This window comes from Poromitra crassiceps (assembly GCF_964638095.1).
Source record: "Poromitra crassiceps genome assembly, chromosome: 18".
Taxonomy (NCBI): domain Eukaryota; kingdom Metazoa; phylum Chordata; class Actinopteri; order Beryciformes; family Melamphaidae; genus Poromitra; species Poromitra crassiceps.
Window position 1 is genome coordinate 11,790,563 of NC_139636.1, and position 22,500 is coordinate 11,813,062.

Sequence of the window (22,500 nt, forward strand, 5' to 3'; positions counted from 1 at the left end):
AGGAGACCACAGGGCAGACTGAGGGCTAGGTGGAGAGATGATATATCTCCACGCTGGCCTGGGAATGCCTCAGGATCGCTCAGTCAGAGCTGTCTAATATGACCAGGGAGAAGGAAGTTTAGGGTCGCCTGCTGGAACGGCTACAGTACCTCCACAACCCCATCCTGGATAAGCGGTTGAAGCTGGATGAATGGTTGGATGGATATTTACATGGACTTGAGTATCCAGTTATGATGGGGTTTTTGTGTTTGCACACATCATATCCTGATTTCAGAAACCTGGATAAGCCCTTATCCTGGTTTTGAGAAACCCGATTATCCAAAAACTTATGTTATGTTACAGTATAGCCTACTATTAGACTATCAGACTTTGAAAACAAAAAGTAATACAAGCCATCAATATGATTACTAAACAATATCCAGAGGAAGTCATTAGCCACAGTTAGGGTCGGGTACCGTTCACATTTGACCCAATAAAGATTCGGTACCAGTACCCAACAGTATCTTTAATAAGTAATAATAAGTCCAAACCTACTGTAGCAATTTCACCATTACTTATTTCGAACATTTTAGCTTTTTTTGTACCCAAACTGAGCCACAGTGTGCATGGCTTTACAACACACAATTTTACTCTGAGTCTCATTTCTCCAGTATGAAGACACTTTGGAACCTTGCCTGGAGGTCTAAATGATCAACTGTCTTCAATGAAGCCGCTAACACACACACACACACACACACACACACACACACACACACACACACACACAGTCCTTGAAACACCCTTCTTTTCCTGAAGAAGAAATGAGGCTGGAAATGTCACTGCAATTGCTGCCTCTGATTGCCAACACATCATCTTAGGTGTGTGTGTGTGTGTGTGTGTGTGTGTGTGTGTGTGTGTGTGTGTGTGTGTGTGTGTGTGTGTGTGTGTGTGCGCGCATACGCATGCAAGTGTGTGTGTGTGTGTGTGTGTGTGTGTGCAAGTGTGTGCAAGTGTGTGTGTGTGTGTGTGTGCGAGTGTGTGCGTGTGCGTGCGTGTGTGTGTGTGCATGTGTGTGTGTGCACGCGCGCAAGTGTCTGTGTGTGTGTGTGTGTGTGCGAGTGTGTGTGCACTTTGGTTGCAGTCTAATCACAGCGAACAGAGAAGGCAATTTGTTCAGCCACAGGCCCTGTTGTGTTGATAAGCCAGTCACACAAGCCACTGTCTGCCACCAACTCTCTCTCTCTCTCCTCTCTATAGTATGTCTCTCTCTCCCCCCTCTGTCACTCTCTCTCCCCTCTCTCTCTCTCTATGTCTCCCTCTCTCTCTCTGTCTGTTTCCCTCTCTCTCCCCTCTCTCCATCTCTCTCTCTGTCTCTCTCTCTCTCTGTCTCACTCTCTCTCCCCTCTCTCTCTCTCTATGTCTCCCTCTCTCTCTCTGTCTGTTTCCCTCTCTCTCCCCTCTCTCCATCTCTCTCTCTGTCTCTCTCTCTCTCTGTCTCCTCTCTCTCTCCCTCTCTCTCTCTCTTGTCCCCCTCTCTTTCTCTCTCTCTGTCTGTCTCTCTCTCTGTCTGTCTCTCTCCCCCTCTCTCTCTCTGTCCCCCTCTCTCTCTCTCTCTTTCTCTCTCTCTCTCTGTCCCCCTCTCTCTCTCTCTCTCTCTCTCTCTGTCTCTCTCTCTCTCTGGCTCTAGGCCCACCTTGCTTTCCTCTGTGTTTAGATCCAGGCCAAACCTGGCTGCAAAACAGCTGAGCCAGCGTTTGCTTCACAAGCTGCCACCAGCCTCAAAATAAAGGATGAATGCTTAAATGTAAAGAGAATATATTTGCTGTGTAATGGCAAAGCATCATTTTGTAATAGTATTTTATTTACACTGTTCTAGGGTTCGACCGCTTTACTTCAGGTTTCCAAGGGCAATACGGATATCTGATATTGTGTGCCAACATTCGTTAGCATTAAATCTTCTGCTATTACTATCACAGAGACTATCACGGAGTCACCTGGTCTCGGGTCTGCTCTGTTTACTGCATATCTTCTGCTGAAGTGCTGGTAGGCAAGTACGGTCTTACAATAGACACATTCCACAGAGTTTTTGTTCTTTTTCAGCTTGAAATGATCCCAAACTTTGGACAGTTTCTGTCATTTTCTCTGGCCTGTCTGGACACTTTCTCCGCTATTTTCTCTCTCTTTCTTCATTTTGCAGCCCCGTGCCATCTCGGCTTGTCTTGTGTCCACAACGAAAGCACATTGTGCTGTGCGACACTAATAAGCGTCCGTGCGAAACACAGTCTAAACGACGCGTCGATTCAAATGATTTTGCCTCGATCATTTTTTGTGATCGAATTCCTCGAGGAATCGTTTAAGCCCTAGCTAGTCATTTCCAACATAGCCAATGGTGGCCATTTTGGATTTAGGGCTCTAAAAAAATTACTTGTATTTTCGCGAGAGGCATGGGGGCTACATTTGTTTATTAACCTTCATAGATGACAAACTGAGAAACGAACCTCCGCTTTTTGCTGGAGATGACCCAACTATGAGTGGCTAAGCCTAACGAGTGAAGCCTGTGTGAAATAGAACTTCTATTCACTCACTGCTGTAAGTGGATTTCTCTTCTTTTTTAAATGGTCATGCTTTTCATTTTTATTCAAATGTGTTTTTCAATTTGGCCTCATTAAGCGATGTCTTTACCGTTCGCTCCGAGCGCTCCTGTGATCACAGTGGAGCCGTTTTGTTCTGTTTGGGCCCGCAGCACTTCAACATGTCCCCCGGACTCTCATCATGGGCATGAACACATGAAATATTCATCACGTGCAAATTGCTACACACACACACACACACACACACACACACACACACACACACACACACACACACACACACACACACACACACACACACACACACACACACACACACACACACACACACACACACACACACACACACACACACACACACACACACACACACCCCCAAGCAGAGTAAAATACTCATCACAGCTTTTTTAAATTGTTTTTTCAAGCATAATTCTCAGTAGTGGGGCAGTTAAGCATAACAATTGTGCATTTTGCCATAAAAGCATATAATTTGGTACAAAGATATTCCATGCGGGGCGGGGGGGGGGGGGTTTATTGCAAGCCACAGACTTGCAATAAACTTGTGTAGACTTGTGTAGACACTGAAAATTATGACATCACTCATGACATCACCCACTGGTGACATACATCACATGCTCAAGTCACACTGATGAAATCACAATTGCTCGAGTGACATTACTGATGGGGTCCAAGACAGAAGGCAGGGATGGGAGGATTCCTCACTAAAGGCTGTCGAGCAGGATTCGAAGCGGGATTTTGTGATGCAAATCGTGACATCATCAGTGACATCATCAGTGATGTCATAAATCCCACAACATGTTGCGCCCACGGTGCATTGTCTCCAGAGTTCCACCCTAGAAATGTTTTGTGAAGTGACACAAAACATGATGCAAATTATGGTAATTTAAAGGCAGAAATGGCAGCTATTTTTTTTATTTACATGCAATAAATCTGGCTTATCTGTGGTCATAAATGTATGGTTATAGCAAGATCATTCATATTGGACAATTCCACACAAAGTTGCTCCCAAAATAGTATTTCTGGGCAGCCATCTTACAAAAATCTAGATTTTTTTGCGTAGCTAATATGTTTTATCCAAAGAACGATTGTTCTTTGGATAAAACATATTAGGTGACTACACCTCGTGCTCCTACACCTCGTGCTCCTACATCTCGTGCTCCTACACAGGAGCATGAGATGGATTTAGCCCAGGTGACTCTTCAGGTGACTTTTTAGGTGCCTACACACAAATTCACTTATAGAAGCGGTTGCGCCGCTTAAAAAATAAAAACAACGGAGTCGGTGGGCAAGTAATGTATTTGTGTCTGCCGGACCACCGTGTAGCACACCGCTAAAGCCTACCGTACTACCGTGGCTACTAGTCTACATTTGAGAGCAGTGATTAAATCCCTGAAGGTACTGTACAGTCATTTTTTTATCCTTCAACTCCCTCGACCGGCTTCAAGCCCATGAATTAGCCGTACTTAAAAGTAATTTTCCCTGTGATTAAGGCTTCGGGAGCCGATAGTTATTTAGCTCAAGTCAAATTAATCAAAAATTCATTGGGATGGCGGCGTTTTAATTAATACATAATTACTTCAGAAACTCGGGCGGGGGGGCCGCTTTTGGGGGTATATGAGGCATTCCCCAAAAAAGTGAGAAACTGACAGGGAGAGGGGGAGAGAGAGAGAGAGAGAGAGGGAGAGAGAGAAAGAGAGAGAGGGAGAGAGAGAAAGAGAGAGAGGGAGAGAGAGAGGATAGATAGGGGGAGTGCGGTTAGACTGACAGAGAGGGAGCGCGAGGTAAGCGAGCCCTTAAATTGGATTGTAACTTTAAATTACCGATTTAAATGTTTCAAAAGCCCCCGACTGGAGTTGAAATATGTTGCTTATTATACTGAAGACTGTGGTAATTATGTTTTTAGAGCCACAGTGATTATAATGCAATCACTGCTCTGGCTCCGAGCAGTACGTGCGCCCACCACCTGCTGTACCTGAGCTGGGGAGTCATTGGAATTCACCATACATCAAGTTTTTGGTCAAGAACATAGACAGACTTAAGCCCTGCTTGCAGCGTGCCTTAAACACCTCTTAGCCATTGTAAAAATCACTGTAAATCACAGCCTCACGCGGGCTCATTGCTTTGCTACATATAGCCTGCCTGCTCAGGTTGGAGCAACAACAAAAAAAGCAATAGAGGGTATCCATGTGATGTCACAGAGGCAGAAGTCACTGCGGGGTCACGCCCACTGAGTCACAGCAAGACTGAGCTTGAATGCAGTAATCAGCCTACATAACTGACACCTGCTGCTCAGGGAGGAACTTGACACTCATTTTGACACTCATTCCTGATTGAGGGGGCGTGTTCCAGTGGGTGTGCATACCCTCTATATTGATAACAAATAATTGTTCTTCCGCCAAGCAATGTAGTCCTTCAAGCCCCCCTCCAGCCAGTTCAACGATCGCACGTCATCTGATTCTCTGCTATACACCAAGGAGATACTCGCGGACAAACGGCGCAAGTTACGCCGGAAACATATTCCCTCCGTACTACAGTAGCTTAGCTGCAAGGATAACGTTAGCCGCATTAAATTGTTAGAGGCACTGAATGCGATATTCAGCCCTACTATAGGACGAATCAGCGTGACGTCACTTGCCACCCAGAAATGCAGAACCCCGCGGCAGTTATTTGTGTGAGTTGTGCCAAACAAACGTTAATATCTCAAAAACTATACATCACATCGCTTATATTTTGACATTCTGAGTGAGAGCAGAAGTAGCTCAAGAGCAGTGTTGGGCAGTAGCTTGCTACAAGTAGCGAAGCTACATAGCTTAACTACATTTCTCAGTAGCTTGGTGGTAGCTTCACTACTTTTGACCCAAGTAGCTTTTTCAGTAGCTAAGCTATTTATAGACCCAAGTAGCTTGTAGCTTCCCGCAAAAGCTACAAGCTACTTGCCAGAGAAAATCCACGCAGTGGAGATTTCTGCTGCGGTTTGGATTAAACAGGAGGAGACATTGCATATGTCAAGTGTGCCTGTGCCAATAAAGCACTTCCAGTTCCATTATGACGGACAAGTCATCCTTGCTTTTTAGCACCCTTGCCTCTCTTGCAGCAAGACCCGGCACTACTGTGCCTCTGATTGGGTTGGGTTTAGGCAATGAAGACTGATGATTGGTTAAGGGTAGGGTAAAATATGTCATGTGCTGGTGAAGTCACATCAGCAACGAACTTTGAAAGATGGCAGAGCCAGAGGGAGCCACTGGCAGTGATGAAGAAGATGTTCAGGTTTTATTGTCTGTTTTTGAATATTGTGCCAGTGAGAGTTTCAGTGTATTTTATAATATAATAAACAATCAAAATGAGATTTTTTTTGCCTGCCTATTTGTTTGGTGGAAAGTTGTTCTTTGACATGAAGTTGATTCAATGTGAGAAAAAAATTGCTTTGATGTAGCAAGCTGCTTTTGCCATGTTGCTCGTAGCTTAGCTTGCTACATTTCTCTGGGGATAGCTTCGATGTAGTTTAGCTATATTTAATCGAGAGTAACTGGTAGCTTAGCTTACTACATTTTCCAAGTAGCTTGCCCATCACTGCTCAAGAGTTTGATGTATAATATATGCATGTCGTGTTAAAGTTGTGTGAACTGTCGCAGTTTTTAAAATGTAAACAGGGTCAGCCGGCTAGAGTCAGACACTCAAGCCACCCAAAGCTCACGCTCCATAGGGTTCCATTGTCGTTGCCACCCAGTGATGCGGTGTGTTTACCAAAATGCTGCTCGGCTGATCCCTCGTATATGCCTGCAAAACACTATTTTATATCTAGCGAGGCAGGCGAGTTTTCAGAGCAGTGAAAGAAGCCAACATCGTACATATAATGGGCTTTTAAACAAGCTAATGTTTTGGTCACTCAGTGGCATTTTGCGGATGACGAATGTTGCTACAGGCAGAGCGCGGGCTTAGCTGACGTTAGCTAACTTGTCACAGTAATACACACCTGACGTCACAGGTGTGTGTTTATACAACTTTATGGAGTATTTTACAACGGCTTCGAACGTGGCTCAGCCATCACAATCAAGGACTGGAGCTATGCATTTTATAAACCAAAATGATCCACGTGTCCTATCACTGGCTTTGATGCTCCATAATGAACAAATACAACGTGTGAAGAGTGAGGAGATTTTCTGACAGCTCATGACCTTTCTCATGTCATTCTCTGCCTGCCATCTTTCCCACCACTTGAGTTGATACTGTCTGTCGAGATCAGCACAATGATCATAAAATAACACTCAGGCAAGCTCCAGATGGCCAATGAGTGTCAATTAAAATCCCAGGAGTATCACACACACACAAGAGCAAACAGTTTAGGGACTAAGTCAGTCCTAAAGCCATTACTGACTCTAAAGCGCATCAGTAGCGTAGCAGAGTAGCAGAGTAGTCGTGCGATTAATTCACACATCAAGAATATCTCGCGAACCTCTATCCAGTCAATACAATTGTCAACGGCGACATTTTGCTGAGCGGTATTGCGTCTTTTATTTTTTCGGACCAAGGTACATTTTTCAGAAATTCACTTCCTACATGTAATGATTGACTACCGACAAAAACGCCTCTGAGTGACTGAACGTATTTTACGTTAACCACGCTGCTTTCAGCGCCGGCACCCATTTTGAAATGTTACCCGTTTGTTCACTAATAAATGCGTCTATCTACGATAATGTTCGCCATTGAGCTAATAGCCTCAGGGCGGCCGCTCAGACCGCCGGTCCTGCCCTCTGCCACTCAGAGTGCTCTCCCATTGGCTGAAACGCTCTGTCGCTCAATCATCCGCAAATCTGATTAGCCGGAAATGCCGGAATGGATTTGATGGTCACGATTTCTCTCTCAGGCCGCTTGGCTTGGTTCCTGGTTCCTGGCTTAAAAAACTCGACTATTGAGCTGTATTTGCGTGGCTTGTAGCGGCCTTGAGTCTATCTGTTCCACTACAGCAGCTCTCCAGGTGTTTGGCTGTCACTTTTATTCATCCTGTATTTAACCAGGAAGGTCCCATTGTAAAAACTGGTTTGAAATGTGAAACATGTGAAGAGAGGGTAGAGTGCAGTACTTCTATGGACTGTACAGTACTACTGTACTGTACACACACTGTGTTGGTCCCGTCATCGTTATACCAGGAACATCCTCCCAAACCCACCTCCTCTCTCGTCTCTTTTGGCTACTCAACATTTGGCTGGATTTGAATTCCTGTCAGGGTGTGAGATCCACTAATAAGTGTGCTATGTGATTTTAAACAGGCTTCCACCAATATGGGCTTTTCAAGGCTGGTATTTTTGGATTGACACTGCCAATAGCTGTCAGAGAGAGAGAGAGAGAGAGAGAGAGAGAGAGAGAGAGAGAGAGAGAGAGAGAGAGAGAGAGAAGAGAGAGAGAGAGAGAGAGAGAGAGAGAGAGAGACAGACAGACAGACAGACAGACAGACAGACAGAAGAAGAGAGAGGGAGAGAGACATAGAGGGAGAGAGAGACAGAGGGAAAGAGAGGGAGGGAGACAGAGGGAGAGATATAGGGAGAGAGATACATAGAGGGAGGGAGAGGCAGACAAAGGGAGAGAGACAGAAGGGAGGGAGACAGAGGGAGAGATATAGGGAGAGAGAGACATAGAGGGAGGGAGAGGCAGACAAAGGGAGAGAGACATAGAGGGAGAGAGACATAGAGGGAGAGAGAGCGACATAAGAGGGAGGGAGAGAGACAGGGTGAGAAAGAGAGAGATAGAGGGAGAGACAGAGAAAGCGATCCAGTGAGAGAAGAGAGGGAAGCATACAGCTGCACTGCAGAGCTGCTACTGGCCTGATTCACTCTCTCTTTCACACACACACACACACACACACACACACACACACACACACATGCACGCACGCACTCTCTCACACACACAAACACACATACACAGTATCTGTACCTTGCAGAGTGTAACAAGGTGGAGGTTAGATAATTCTGTAGGGCATTACAACACTGTGTGTGTGTTTGTGTGTGTGTGTGTGTGTGTGTGTGTGTGTGTGTGTGTGTGTGTGTGTGTGTGTGTGTGTGTGTGTGTGTGTGTGTGTGTGCGCGCGCGCGTGTGTGCATGTCTCACTGGGGTATCAGTGAAATGCGGTTTTTCTTTCTTGAGAGGAAGGTTAACTAGTTTATTATCATGCACATTCAGATTCAGATTCACTTGTATTGCCACAGTTGGTAATCAGATGGGGATTTGACTTAGCATAACAATACAGAAAGACAATCACAATAAAAAACTATAGGTGCAGTCCAGTATATCTTTAAAGTGACATAATGGGTGGGTCTGCAGTATGCAGTCTGGAACCACATAGTGAATGCAGTCTGGAACCACATAGTGAATGCAGTCTGGAACCACTTATCACACATGCAGTCGGGGGGAACCAAAATGTTTACCAGAAATCAAGCCAAAGAGGAGCCTTAACGCCCTTGGAGCGCGAGGGAGGATGGAGTGCCTGGCTGATGCAGGTGGCAGGTGTGGGAGAGATGGAGACCAAATACAGTATATGGTTGCATACGAGAGCCAAAGTCACGCCCTCTTGTGGATTAGCCATACGAACCAAGGGATTTCATCCACCATTCTTTTTTCCATAGACATTTCGTAAAAGGCTTGTACAATTGATTTATTTGGTCAAACCAAGTGATTCAGCTAGATTTAGAATCAGGAGACACCATAGAACATTTCACTGGGACAAAAACGTATGAAATGATCCCAACCCTGACGTTTTGTTTTTAAGTTTGGTTCCAATTGAAATGTTACATGGGCTTCCCTGATTGTAAATATAGCTGAATCGCTTGGTTTGACCAAGTACAGTAAATCAATTTTTATAAGCATTTTACAAAGCATATATGGAAAAATGAATGGCAGATGTAATCCCTTGCTTCGTAGCCTATGCCTAACCCAATGGTGTGACTTTGGCTCTCTACTGACCTTATGTTGCCCACCGCCGTTCAGCGTTAGCCGGCCGACCGGTTGCATTGTAAACATTGATAAACTGTAAACTATGAATGAAGTTTGGCAACATTCAGCAGCTACACTGAGGCGAGTGTGGCCAACTTCAGTCACATGCTCATAGCGTTACTGCTGTGCGGAGCTTATGGCTGTAGCCTACCCGGTTAGCATAACGTTAGTTACAAAAGCACCAGTGTTTTCCCACTGCCAGTAGGGGTTGACAGATACTAGCTAGTCCGACCGGTCACACAGCCAGCGCTCCTCACTGCTCGTTAAAAATTTCCAAATTGGCGTTATTCTGATAAACTGGTCACATATTTGGAATATATGTTATATTCTCATCGGAAAAAATATTTAAACTTTAAAAGTGTTTTTTTTTGCTTGAAAAAAGCTTTTTGACAAGTCTAAAAATGATAAAGGTAGGAGTAATCTACTTCCGGGTCTAAAACGGAATAACGATTACAAAATGATGTTATGCAGAAGCGTCCTGATATGGGCAAATGATGATAAGGTGAATAGACCGTTTGAACTTGACAACATGAACAGTCTAAATTGGCCGTAGCCTTACTTTGTGTTGTAGCGTTTGACAGGAAATAAACTCGAGAACAAACGGTTCCCTAGCAACAGAATTCCGGTGACACGGTCTATTGCTGAAGCCGGGCACACACACGCGCCTCTCTACTGTCACGAGAGTTATTACACACACACGTTTTAAGCTGCATTGTTTTCTCATCAAGGTGATGTCGAGGGAGATATTGGCTCATAATAATTGTGTCCACAAATGTTGTCTGTGTTTCAATAATGAATGTGTCCTTGCCGAGCATGACGTGCCTGTTGAATGCCAACCGATAAATATTCCTCCCGCAAAGTCGGTCTTCATGACAACACCGGAATAGAGATCGACTCCAGGGGCTATAAAGAATAGACTAGTAGAGGAATAAATGCATTCGGAATGTTTATTTAGGAACCAATTATTTTATGGCTTTTTGTGTGCGTTACCATACAAAGAAGCAAGCTTTTCCATTAGGCTGTATACCCACTTTTTCATCGTTTATTTATTGCTTAATGAATTATTCATGACATCATTTCTGACGAGTTGTGTTAGACCGGTGTGTGGAGCTGATATTGTCAGTGTCACTTCTGACGTGATGGATCTGATGCCGTTTGATTGATTACATTTTTACTGTAGAATGGATCAATACTACACTGTTGACTTAACAGTCCAATAGAGAACCGTGCCCGAACAAAAGAACCCTTGAGGAAAGCTTTTTTGGACCTTACAATTGTTGCTACGCTCCCATAGAAAACCCACTCCTGCCCAGTCTTGCGCACTGCAGCTCTGTGGGAGAGCCCTGGTCTCGCACAGAGCTGCATCTGGCTCCAAATAAGCATCTTTGAGTAACTAGAAAAGTGCTACATAAGTCATATGTATTATTATTATTATTATTATTATTATTATTAAATAACCAAGATGGTGACGGGTCAAAATGCCAAGCTTAAAGCTTCAAAACGTCTATGATTGTACTCTATAGAAGGTGACATCACCTGGCTGGTGGATAAAGATCAGCCAATAACAGATGGCCAGTTCAGTACCCTACTCTTCACCATTAGATGTCAGGCTTCACCAAATAATTGGATTTGGATTCTTTACCCATGCTATAATGGCAGAGCCGAAATATATCGACATAGAGATCAATCATCGCTGTTACAGCTATCAGAAACAGGCGTAATCCACTCTGTCTCTGTGTTTCTCTCTCTGCGGTGCTGCCGTATTCACCCTGTCTTTTAATAGCCCTGAGGCCCAGGTTGCATGGTGAAGACGTATGTGTCAATAGGTGACATGGTGTGTGTGTGAGAGTCTCTGCATTGGTGTGTGCGGCCTGTCAGTCTGTTACACCTCCCTAGCACTGATGGAGGCCCAGAATACAATCAATCACTCTTTTCCACACACAGGGTTGACATAACTGACTGAGTGCACTTTGAAATATGACTGGATGGATGGATGACTGATGTCCAAATGGTTTAAGGTGGTACTCACACAATGTCAAGGAAAGATGGAGGAATGGGAAGAGGAAGAGAGGCTTATGCTATCAAGAGCCTGTCCTCTGTAACACACAACGTTTCGGTACAAGACCTTTTTCAAGTATATATACTTGAAAAAGGTCTTGTACCGAAACATTGTGTACTAAATTTTCCATTTTTGAGCAAGTGAAGACAGTGTGCGGGTGTCCGTTATTTTTCTAAGTGATTCTACTCCACCTACGCACCTGCCACAAGACTTCTCAGGTGTGCAAGAGACTTTGGTTGAACATGGGGGGTGGTAACATGAGTCCCCTGGGTCCAGCCTCAAGCGGCCATTCGGGGAACTATAGTTTTCATCAGTATCACTAGCATGGCTTCCTCTTCCAAACACAGAGCTAGCCCATGGGTTTTGCTAAGCCTACTGGTTCTCTAATGGCGGAAATGCAACTTCTTACCACATGTAATCTTCTCTCTCATGCTTCTTTGTGGTATTTCTCTCTCTCTCTCTCAGTCTCACACACACACACACACACACACACACGCACACACACACACACACACACACACACACACACACACAGTTTTTTTTTAGGCAGCATGCGTAGGATGCTTCTATCGGTTGCTTCTCTGTCCTGGCAGCCAAACATTGTGTGTGTGTGTGCGTGCGTGCGTGTGTGTGTGTGTGTGTGTGTGTGTGTGTGTGTGTGTGTGTGTGCGTGTGCGTGCGTGTGTGTGCGTGTGCCCACATGTGCATGCGTGCGTGTGTGTTTGTGTGGGTGAGAGGTCTGACTCTTCACACACTCATATAGGAAGCAGCAGGAGGAGAGGAGGAGGGTGATAGAGGGGAAGAGGACAGGATGGAGAGAGAGTGAGTGAGAGAGAGAGAGAGAAAGAAAGAGAGAGAGAGTGAGAGTGCGAGGGAGGAAACAGCAAAGGCAAATAAGAAGAGGTGGAGAGGGAGGGGGGGATTCGGTGGTGGAGATAAATGTTCCTCTGCTACGAATGCAACATGTTTTTTCACCAGCAATTCAATTTACTTTTGGTTCACTTAAAGGCTCAATGAAAACGTAGATGAGTGCGCGCTGTATGAACGCACGTCACCATTTGCGCTAAATAACTTAAATTGATAAGAACCGAAGGATAATAGCTTGTTCCACTACTGCAGCATAATGACTGAGACTGCAGCGCTGCTTGTAAAAAAAAGAAGAAGGCGCAACAGCTTGGTGTCTTGTCTTGATTAAACTCTTTGTCTGCCCCCGTGGAAATACCCGAAGCAGTTATGCTGCCATGACAGTCTCCCCGCATCTCCAAAACAATATCGTTATAATATCAACAACTAGCCAACATATATCAAAGCTGGTGGGCTTTATGGAAAGAGCGTGGCTCAAACTGGTTAACAGTTATTATCGTGGCGTTTTGAGCCTGGCGAACACTTAGTTAGCAAAAGTAGCTAACGGCTAACCGCTACAGTAGGTAACACCAGAGGTTAGTGCTAGCTATTTACTGTACATAGTACTGTATTTGTCTATCATACGTCACTCGACAGACCATTATAATGTCTGACGTCATCACCCGTTTTTACCAACAGCTTATTTTTTGGACTTTGAGCGCAAAATGTTATTAATGTTAAGTTATTTGTCAACAAATACAGTGGCGAACAGTGTGGCTTTGAGTATGTGGACTTTGTCTGTTTGTTTGTTTCAAGTTCTGTGTTCGGCCACAGCTACAGTATGCCGTTTTACGTTCAGCCCGTTCACAATTATTTATCAGCGAGCTATTTCAATATCAGACTGACTGTCGTTGCATCCAATGACCGCTGGAGGTCGCCACTAGAGGTAAGAAATGACATTAATTTAAAGTCAAACTACCTGGTCTGAGGATGCCATTTTGACAAACCGTTTACGGGTGATGGCAGACGAGTGACACTGGCTGCTACACCCGTTCTGATTGTATAATAGGCCTATTTCCGTGGTCGTTTGGTTGTGGTCCAAACAGCAAGTGGGGGAAATCCCTGATGCCAATTTTAATTGGCCACTGTGGGGAAATTAGGTCGTTGCAGCAGAAAACATTTGAACATGAAAATAAGTCGAAATGTGTGAATGAACAATATGAAATCAAGGCATCGTCGTCCCCTTTATGTTGTCAAAAACTACAGGGCTATCAGGCTCCAGTATTATGTTTGTCTTTCCTTTGCTTTTTGTCCTTTCCCTCTCTTCTCTGCCAGCTCTCCCCCTCGCTCGCACAAATCTCTCTCTTCAGGCAGCTGAATCTAATCTGAAATATCTCCATATTTAGATGCACAGGCTGCCTCTTCTAGCAGGGAACACTTTATTCAAGGTTCATTCAATAGAAGGGTTTATTATTATTTTCTGCTCTGGGGCATTTCCAAGCATAACATTATACAGTTTGGGACTGGAAGGCATACAAAAAATCCTAGTGTCTCTCCACAAACACCATGAATAAATCCCTTAAAAACCTACGATATCAACATGACTTTTTAAAGCTGTTACTTTTAATGGATCATTTAATGTTTATGTAATGAAAATTCATTTCAGCGGGAAAATAAAGGCTTTTGTTTTCGTATAGTGAGTAGCTATAGTATCTACACCAGAGAAGCTACCAGGTGAGGGGCTTATAATACACACCGGCCTTATTTGCTAATAATTGTTCATTTCTTCATGTTACGGATGTTGGCGCGGTATTAGAGACCCCCTAGACACGAGTTTGTTTAGGATACTGAGAGCAAAAGCGTGACGTGATGTATCGCTGCTCTGTGAGTGAAGCTGAATAGCTGCTACAGTGAGTGTGGAAGAAGGCTCCATGCAGAGAGAACTCAATGGAATATAAAGTACTGTAAGCACTCAATGCAAGATGGATGTGCGTGTGTTTGTCTATCTGCTGGATGCAACTACATCAAACAGCATGTGTTCTCTGTGTCTACCCTCTCTCTCTCTCTCTCTCTCTCTCTCTCTCTCTGTGTATCTGTGTTTGGTTGTTTGTTTACGGATGGAGAATGAAGTGAGTAGAACAACACTCGCTTGTCAACTATTCTGATAATTGAGTCAGTTTGAGTAAAAAAAGTAAAGCGGCTTCTTAAATGTGAATATTTTCTGGTTTCTTTACTCGTCTATGACAGGAAACTAAATATCTTTGGGTTGTGGACAAAACAGGCCTTTCCCTGGAAGAGAGAGAGAGAGAGAGAGAGAGAGAGAGAGAGAGAGAGAGAGAGAGAGAGAGAGAGAGAGAGAGAGAGAGAGACACACACACACACACACACACTGAGAGAGTAAATATGGAAAGATGATTTAGTCATGAATCAATTCCAGGAGGACTGATGGATACATGACGTACCGTACAGCACCTTTTAATAATTTCACCTACCCAACACACGCACGCACGCACGCACGCACGCACGCACGCACGCACGCACGCACGCACGCGCACACACACACACACACACACACACACACACACACACACACACACACACACACACACACACACACAGAGCACTGGGGGCTCTGGGTAAGCACTAAGCAGGTGTTTAGAGGATGTGATTTGCGTGTTGTTTTTTGTTGAGCTGACGGTGTGTGTTTGGGTGCCATGATGATAGTCTCTCCCCAGACTCAAATATTACGTTGAATCGCTGTGCTCCGCATACTACACTACATGTGAGTCTGTGCCACTTCATATGCTTCACATGCCACTGCTGGTTTTTGAAGGCGGGTTGAAATTGAATGAGTGACAGGTCGTAGCACCGATAAGAGAGCGCTTTGAAAAATGGGCTGCAGCTCCCGTGTCGTCTGATCGCAGTTGACTTAAGTTACAACTGAACATGTAGTCCAGTTCTTAGAAAATAACAAGATACAGTATGTATTGCCGTTCAGCCTAAAACTACCAAGACATGATTTTTGGTCCATATCACCCAGCCCTAGTTGTACTGGTGAGTAACTTGCAAAATAGTCTAACCAACATAAGAAAAATCGTGATATGAGATTTTTGCCACGCCCCTAATGCACAGCAGCACACAGTAAAAGCTGATTTGATGTGTTTTGTCTGTCTTTTCTTCCTTCCTTGCAGACACATTGAGAACTGGACTGGTCTGCAGACCCTGAGCCCAGTGGATATGGAGCTCTACACCAGTCTACAGAGGCTGTAAGTACTATAGGGTTGAGCCGAATACCCGGAGCAAACGAGTATAATAGATAATGTACTTTTTTCCAAAATCAGAATCAGCTTTACTGGCCAGGTATGTACACATACAAAGAATTTGACTCCAGTTTGTGTTGCTCTGAAAGTACTCACACACACAGAAAAAAGGGATGCACATGTTAAAACAAACAAGGCATGAGTACATTTAAACATTTGCAAAAATCTACAGTAACTACTATAAGTGTGGTGTAAAGTGTTAAATGCGTCTAAATGAAAGAATGTACATGTACATGAGCATCGTGTTGTAACGGGAAGAATGGCTGGTGCCTTGGACAGTGGCGGCCTATGCTTGCTCTGCCACGTTCAGCACCTCGGATAGCTCCCCTGCCACAGACGGAGGGGGTAGCGCTGACGTGTGCTACAGTTTCTACTGCTTACATTTTCAAAACAGGCTTGTTACTTTAGTTTTAATGCACGGCAGACAAAAACAATGTAATGTCGTTTGTCTCTCTCGTCTAGCTCTCTCCCAGCTTTCAGCAATTATGTGCATTTTCTTTGTGGAAAAACCATATCACACAAATTATTAATCTGTAGTAGAGTCTTTATACATCTTAAAACATGTTTGGAGGGGGTCTCTTAAGTTTAATAGTCTTCGAATTATATTAATATGATGTGAGTTTCAGTTATTACTGTAGCTTTCCACAGAAACAGCCAGTAGAAATAATTTTTACTTTTATACTTTATTACATTTCAGAGCTTTTTTACTTTTACTTGAGTAAAGAAGTTGCATCAGTACTTCTACTTTGACCAGAGTCTTTTCTTACACAAATAACTGCTCTTCTACTTAAGTAATGAATGTGTGTACTCTTTCCATCTCTGCCAATCTTTAGCCAAATTCACATCTCTGGATATTTATTCAGGGCAGAGAGACATGCATCTCATCTTATCAATTCAAATTCAAATGGATCGGCCATTTTCTATTGATCTGTCTTTTGCTGTGCAGGCCCCAGCAGTCATGTGACCCGTGAAGTATGTACTCATCACCAGCCAGTCACACAGCTCAAACACCTGTTGTCATGGATACGCTGGCAGCAGCAGGCAGTTTGGGGCGAGCGCGCGTGTGTGTGTGTGTGTGTGTGTGTGTGTGTGTGTGTGTGTGTGTGTGTGTGTGTGTGTGTGCATGCGCGTGCGTCCGTGTTAGGACATCTGTTCAAATAAGCAATGTAAGGTGCAGGGAATCTTTCAAATTGAATTTCCAATCCAAACCAATCCATTATTCATTCATTCAATTCAGAACTCATCTACTGTTTCTATATTTGTATTGTTAGATTATCTATCTATCTTTCAGTCACTATGTTTACATTGACTGCAATAATCCGACTATTGACCTTAATTTAAAGAAGAGAATATTTTGATTAAGGTCGTCACAGGGATAGCCAGTGCCATATATGAAACACTGCTGAACTGGGCCTGCATTGTCAATTGTAATGCTGCAATTGTCACACCATGTTTATCCAAATGTTACAGAGACATTTAGCATGTATCATGTTTATTCAATTTATACTCCCCCCCCCCCCCCCATGTGTTTCCTCTTGGCCATTCCTCATTTAGGCCTGGTGTGTGAAACAGAGGCGGAGGAGTCCACCCTTATATGTAGAGAGGGGTAGTAGAACGGGCCAAGTGTGGTTGAGTAGAGCGGGGTCCAAATTGGTCAAAGTATTTGAATACATCAGAATGATGACGAGGTCATTGCAATTATGTTGATCACATGGATGTCAATGTGACGGTAATTGTGTTGAATTAGAACCTTCATGTATTGATTGCTCTGTTAATCAAACTCTTAATTGTCTGCTCTGTGTTTGTGGGAGGGTATTAGAATATTTAGCCGGTTAGCACCCTTGTGTGCGTGCTCACTAGATCCAGCCAGCTAGAGACTGGACTGCTGGCCTGATAGTTAGGGCCCAGGTTTGCATGGCTTTAGCCTAGGCTAAGGTTTACAGTCAGTTTTGTTGTTTTCAATCTGGTGGTTATTCTCAAGTCACTTTGTCTTTTGTTTTCAACACCCTTCAAGTATTTTTCCATTTTGTATTTTTGTTGCAACTCAACAAGTGAAAAATGCCCTTTTATGGCTGGCAGCCATCTTTTCTTCTGTAAACAAGTTGTGCAACACTCGCTGGAAGCTCGATCATGCGTCGTCGTCAAGCAGTTTGACTGCTGTGTATTTCGCAGAATGTTGTGAAAACTCCTATAGGACGTCATAGTGTGATTGATCAGAATACTCCACGTCTTTATTTGACTAATTGCTTACTCTGATTGTTGGATGTTCTTCCACAGCCTTCATTATTTTAATTGAACCATTAACTTATTTGCATTTTTTGGAATTGATAAAGTCAAGATTTGCATTTTCTTGGGCCTTTTTTCAATTCTTGTTTCACATTCTGTTTCTTTCTTTCTTTCTTTCTTTCTTTCTTTCTTTCTTTCTTTCTTTCTTTCTTTCTTTCTTTCTTTCTTTCTCACTTTTTTCTCAAAGGACCATTATGAAGAGCAACCTGCGTGAAATCCAGGCTCGTGTTTTCTCCAAGAACCCCCACCTGCGCTACATGTGAGTGCAAACACAAACACACACACACACACACACACACACACACACACACACACACACACACACACACACACACACACACACACACACACACACACACACACACACACACACACACACACACACACACACACACACACACACACACACAGGGTTCCCACACCTTCTTAAACATTAAATTCTTCTTTTCTTCTTCCATAAGTAAAAGACCAGACCAGGGCTGACAACGGCAGTCTCATTTGCAACTTTTGTTTATCAGACATATTATCGATTAGAAGTAGCTATATTACAAAACCGTTTAAGTGAGCAAAATGTTCAAGAAAAAAGTTGTGCTGAGAAAGAACTCTACCAATCAACATCATCATTGGTAAGTAACAAATAGTGCTAACCTTTCAAAAAGGTGAACCATCCCTTTAAGAAACACATACAATACCATGTGTCCAAAATATGATAATGCGACGTGTGAACTATTTACCACAAAACATCCTCAGAGACATTTTGCATTTCATTTCAATTCTATCATATTCTATGTCGGCTATCGAGTCTCCCATTGTGTGTGTGTGTGTGTGTGTGTGTGTGTGTGTGTGTGTGTGTGTGTGTGTGTGTGAGAGAGAGAGGGAGAGAGAGAGGGAGATGTGAACGTTAGCTGAACACTTCAGCAGCGTTTGGTGTCATTTAGCAAGTCTAATTCAATAGCCGTGGCATAATTCACTCTCTGGTGTGTTTACGGTTTCAATGGCTCTGTTGTCTAGAGTTATGTATTCATATTTCCCCCAATAATGATGTGGTACTTCAGCGGTGCTCACAGGGAAAATAGGTTTTCTCTTGAACCCGGGTTGCTGCTTTTTGAAGGATGGCCTGGCTAACGACCTCGCCGCCCCTACACTTATGCTTGAGATTACATTTTGTCTTGTGTTTCTATGCTACACGCAGATTTATGTTACCCTCCACTTAACTATACAGCAGGCCGGGCTCACATTTGTCATGTCGGCCCTTGTGTATAAATAAATATAAGCCTTGTTCAAGGTGAGGTGGCCCATAAAGCAGGGCCTTCATCTTTGTTTCAGTGCTGTGGATCAGCTGGAAAGTGGCTGTGAACCAAGTCTTTCGAGTTCCAAAAAGGTCAGAAAATGAACCGTAAGATGTGACTCCAAACAGCTTGTGAAGCCAAACCATCTCACAGCGAGTCCAAAAACACCTCTAGTCACACCAGGATTTAGTGTAAGTCGTTACTGAAACAGTTGTTTTCTAACGTATTCGCGCTTGTGCGCCCCCCCACACGCCTGTCTGTTCCACCACACCACAACAGAGTTAATCTAACACTGGACAGTTGGCTTAACTAAAAGAACGACTAACCTATCCAGTGACTGCACACACACCTGCATGCAATTTCCCTATTCAATTGGTAATCAGGCTCATTTATATGCGTCATGTGGTAATTGTCATTGGCCATTTATAGAGACAGTCGGCATGTGTGGGAACGCCCACAAAATGTTATTCGGCTGGCGCGCGAGTGGGGTAAAACCACCCATATATCTCAATGGGCAAAGGAAGGTGCTGCGGCTCTACACTACAGTTTTGGGGATTCTAGAGCAGAACACAAGACGTCTGCTCAGATGTGCGTTTACTGCGGTGGTTGAATCCCTGATCGTGTCTGCCTGGGCTGGGCTAGCAGCTAAATTCTAACTTTGCTGAATAGATCGAACGGGAGATTTACCCCAACCTGACCACGCCCCCAGCCAGGCTGAGCCAGCTAACCCAGCGTCTATGACGAGACATCGCCTCAACCTATGGTTGGTTTGGGGCGGAGCGACATGCGGAATGTCCCAGTTGGACTATGATTGATAACGGGGTAATTGCCTGCAGCGGGTGTAGCACTTGCCCCCCCAAAATGTGCTTAAGCAAGGCTCAGAAATTATTGACCTAAGTTGTCTTGTTTACTTTATAACCGCGTGCGTGCGTGAGTGCGTGTTTTACACATCACTACTTATGTGTGGAATAGCTTTGCAAAATGACACTACATTGTGAAACACAGGTTGGATCATGTAGTCACTGGACAAGTTGGTCATAGTTTTAGCAGGGATTCTAGGCACATATTGATAAATGAGGCCCCAGAGCTGTATCAGCTCTCTGAGAGCACAAACAACTCTCCAATCAGCTCCTGTCAACTCCTAATTATTGCCACTGAAAAATCCACAACATTGGGGAAACTTGCCGTGTAGCAGAAATATGAGCAAGTGTAGCGGCGTGTTGCTTTGCCACTATTAATAACTGCTGCTGTCATCCATGTAGCCTACAGACAGGCCGAGAGAGATCCCAGCCAACAGCTATCGTGAATAATTTATCACCCCTGTAACATCCATTAACTACAACAACCGCGCATGTACTCTGGAATATGCATGGCTCTGTCCTCTGCATGCCTCTGTCTGTCAGGAGCTAATTAGAAAATAGATGGGAATGCATCAAACAGGGAAGTCACACACGCACGCGTCACACACACACACACACACACACACACACACACACACACACACACACACACACACACACACACACAATATGTTATATAGTCTCTCCTGATTTTAGCTCTGATCGCTATTATTATTGCTATTTTTATAAGCATTAACCTGGAAGAGGGTGTGGCTTTGGCTATTTCCTATGAAACTAGAAAATATTAGGCCTAAACTCTATAAAAAGGAAGTAGTCAAGCAGCAACATAAGAAAAAAACAATTATACAATTGTATGTGCAATAGGCTAGAGCCGTATAATAGAAGAGTTGCGACATCTCCATTCACTCCACTGGACCTTTTTTTTTTTTTTAACTCTCAAGAGTTACCGGAAGTAAGGTTCTGGATTAAGCAGCGCTGTCGAGTCGCAGCAAAATGGACAGTTTGTGATGTACTTTGAAAGGGTCAGATGTTTAAAGAATCAAATTGTATATTATCAGCTTTATTTATTTTAGCATTCAAACGTAGCGCGAGCCCCCTTCCTGGCTGTTCATTGGCTAGTGAGTCGTGCCTTTTGGACCTCTGCTGATGCCACTCTCTTACTAGATTGCTCTGCAATAGGCTACTGGGGGAGACCGGGGCTGCATGCCGTCACACTTTTTACTCATCGGTGGGTTAAAAGATCAAGGAAAGCAACACATTAAAACATAATAGCGTAATATCATACAATTAATCATACATAGCACCTTTTTTTAAGTTCTAGATGCAAAAGAAACATTAAATCATTAGCACAGCCAATTCAGCATTCAGGCTTCAAAGGTGCCAGGAGGGAGAGAGCAGAAGAAAACACTACGATTAGTGACTGACTAATAAATCACATCCATTTGCTTTCCTACAACTTGGCATGTTGTATCGTTTGGCATAGCAACCGTCTCCAAGGAGGAAGCTGTGGCCAACGGGGGCTCCACCCGGCTCTACATGGAGGCGGCCATCTTAGCTCTGCCGAGACTTCCTGAACAGCAGGAATTGGACAGATGGTGTTTGTTTCTTTGTGTGTGTGTGTGTGTGTGTGTGTGTGTGTGTGTGTGTGTGTGTGTGTGTGTGTGTGTGTGTGACGTGTGTGTGTGTGTGTGTGACGTGTGTGTGTGTGTGTGTGTTGAACTTGAGCGCTGAATGAGTCGGACTTGGACTTGGAGTTGAGCATTCAGGCGTGCGGACTCAGAAGTCGGAGACGAGGATTCGGACCTGTTAATTGTTGTTAATAGTCCACTCCCCCTTTTTTGCCTTAATAATTTAGCATACAATATTGATAGCTATATTAGTACTGTGACATTATACAATTTTGTGCAATTTCATGGTGTGGGGGATGAATTGACTATGAAGAATAGAGAATTGGAAACAGTCATCACCATGGCAACTGATAGAAGCCCTGCTCGCGCGGCTGTTTTGCCGTTGCAAATCTTACGAGAGGCAACGATACCAGCAAAAGAGTATAGAAGCCAAGAGACGAAGCTCTGCTGCTTTTTTTAGAACAGCGCCGCCGCCATTTTGGCCTGAAAACACCTCCTTGTGCCAACGGGACAACAGCACAGAACCATGACAGAGAGACACACCATGGCCAGGAAGAACACAGGCCATTTGGATTGTACGGCACTTTGTACACCAGGCCTAAATGGATTTGCTGTGCACTGATGTTGCAATGGAACA

At 43.9% G+C, this 22,500-nt stretch overlaps 1 protein-coding gene across 1 annotated transcript in view; it reads left to right on the forward strand.

Moving 5' to 3' along the window:
* The window catches only part of LOC310792931 (NT-3 growth factor receptor-like), a gene marked incomplete at both ends in the record, with an annotated part of 132,354 nt that overhangs the window by 22,693 nt on the left and 87,161 nt on the right, over nt 1–22,500 (forward strand). The window contains 2 exons of the mRNA XM_083654695.1: nt 15,672–15,746; nt 18,274–18,345. Of these exons, the coding sequence (XP_083510821.1) occupies nt 15,672–15,746; nt 18,274–18,345 (147 nt within the window). The remainder of the gene's footprint in view (nt 1–15,671; nt 15,747–18,273; nt 18,346–22,500) is intronic.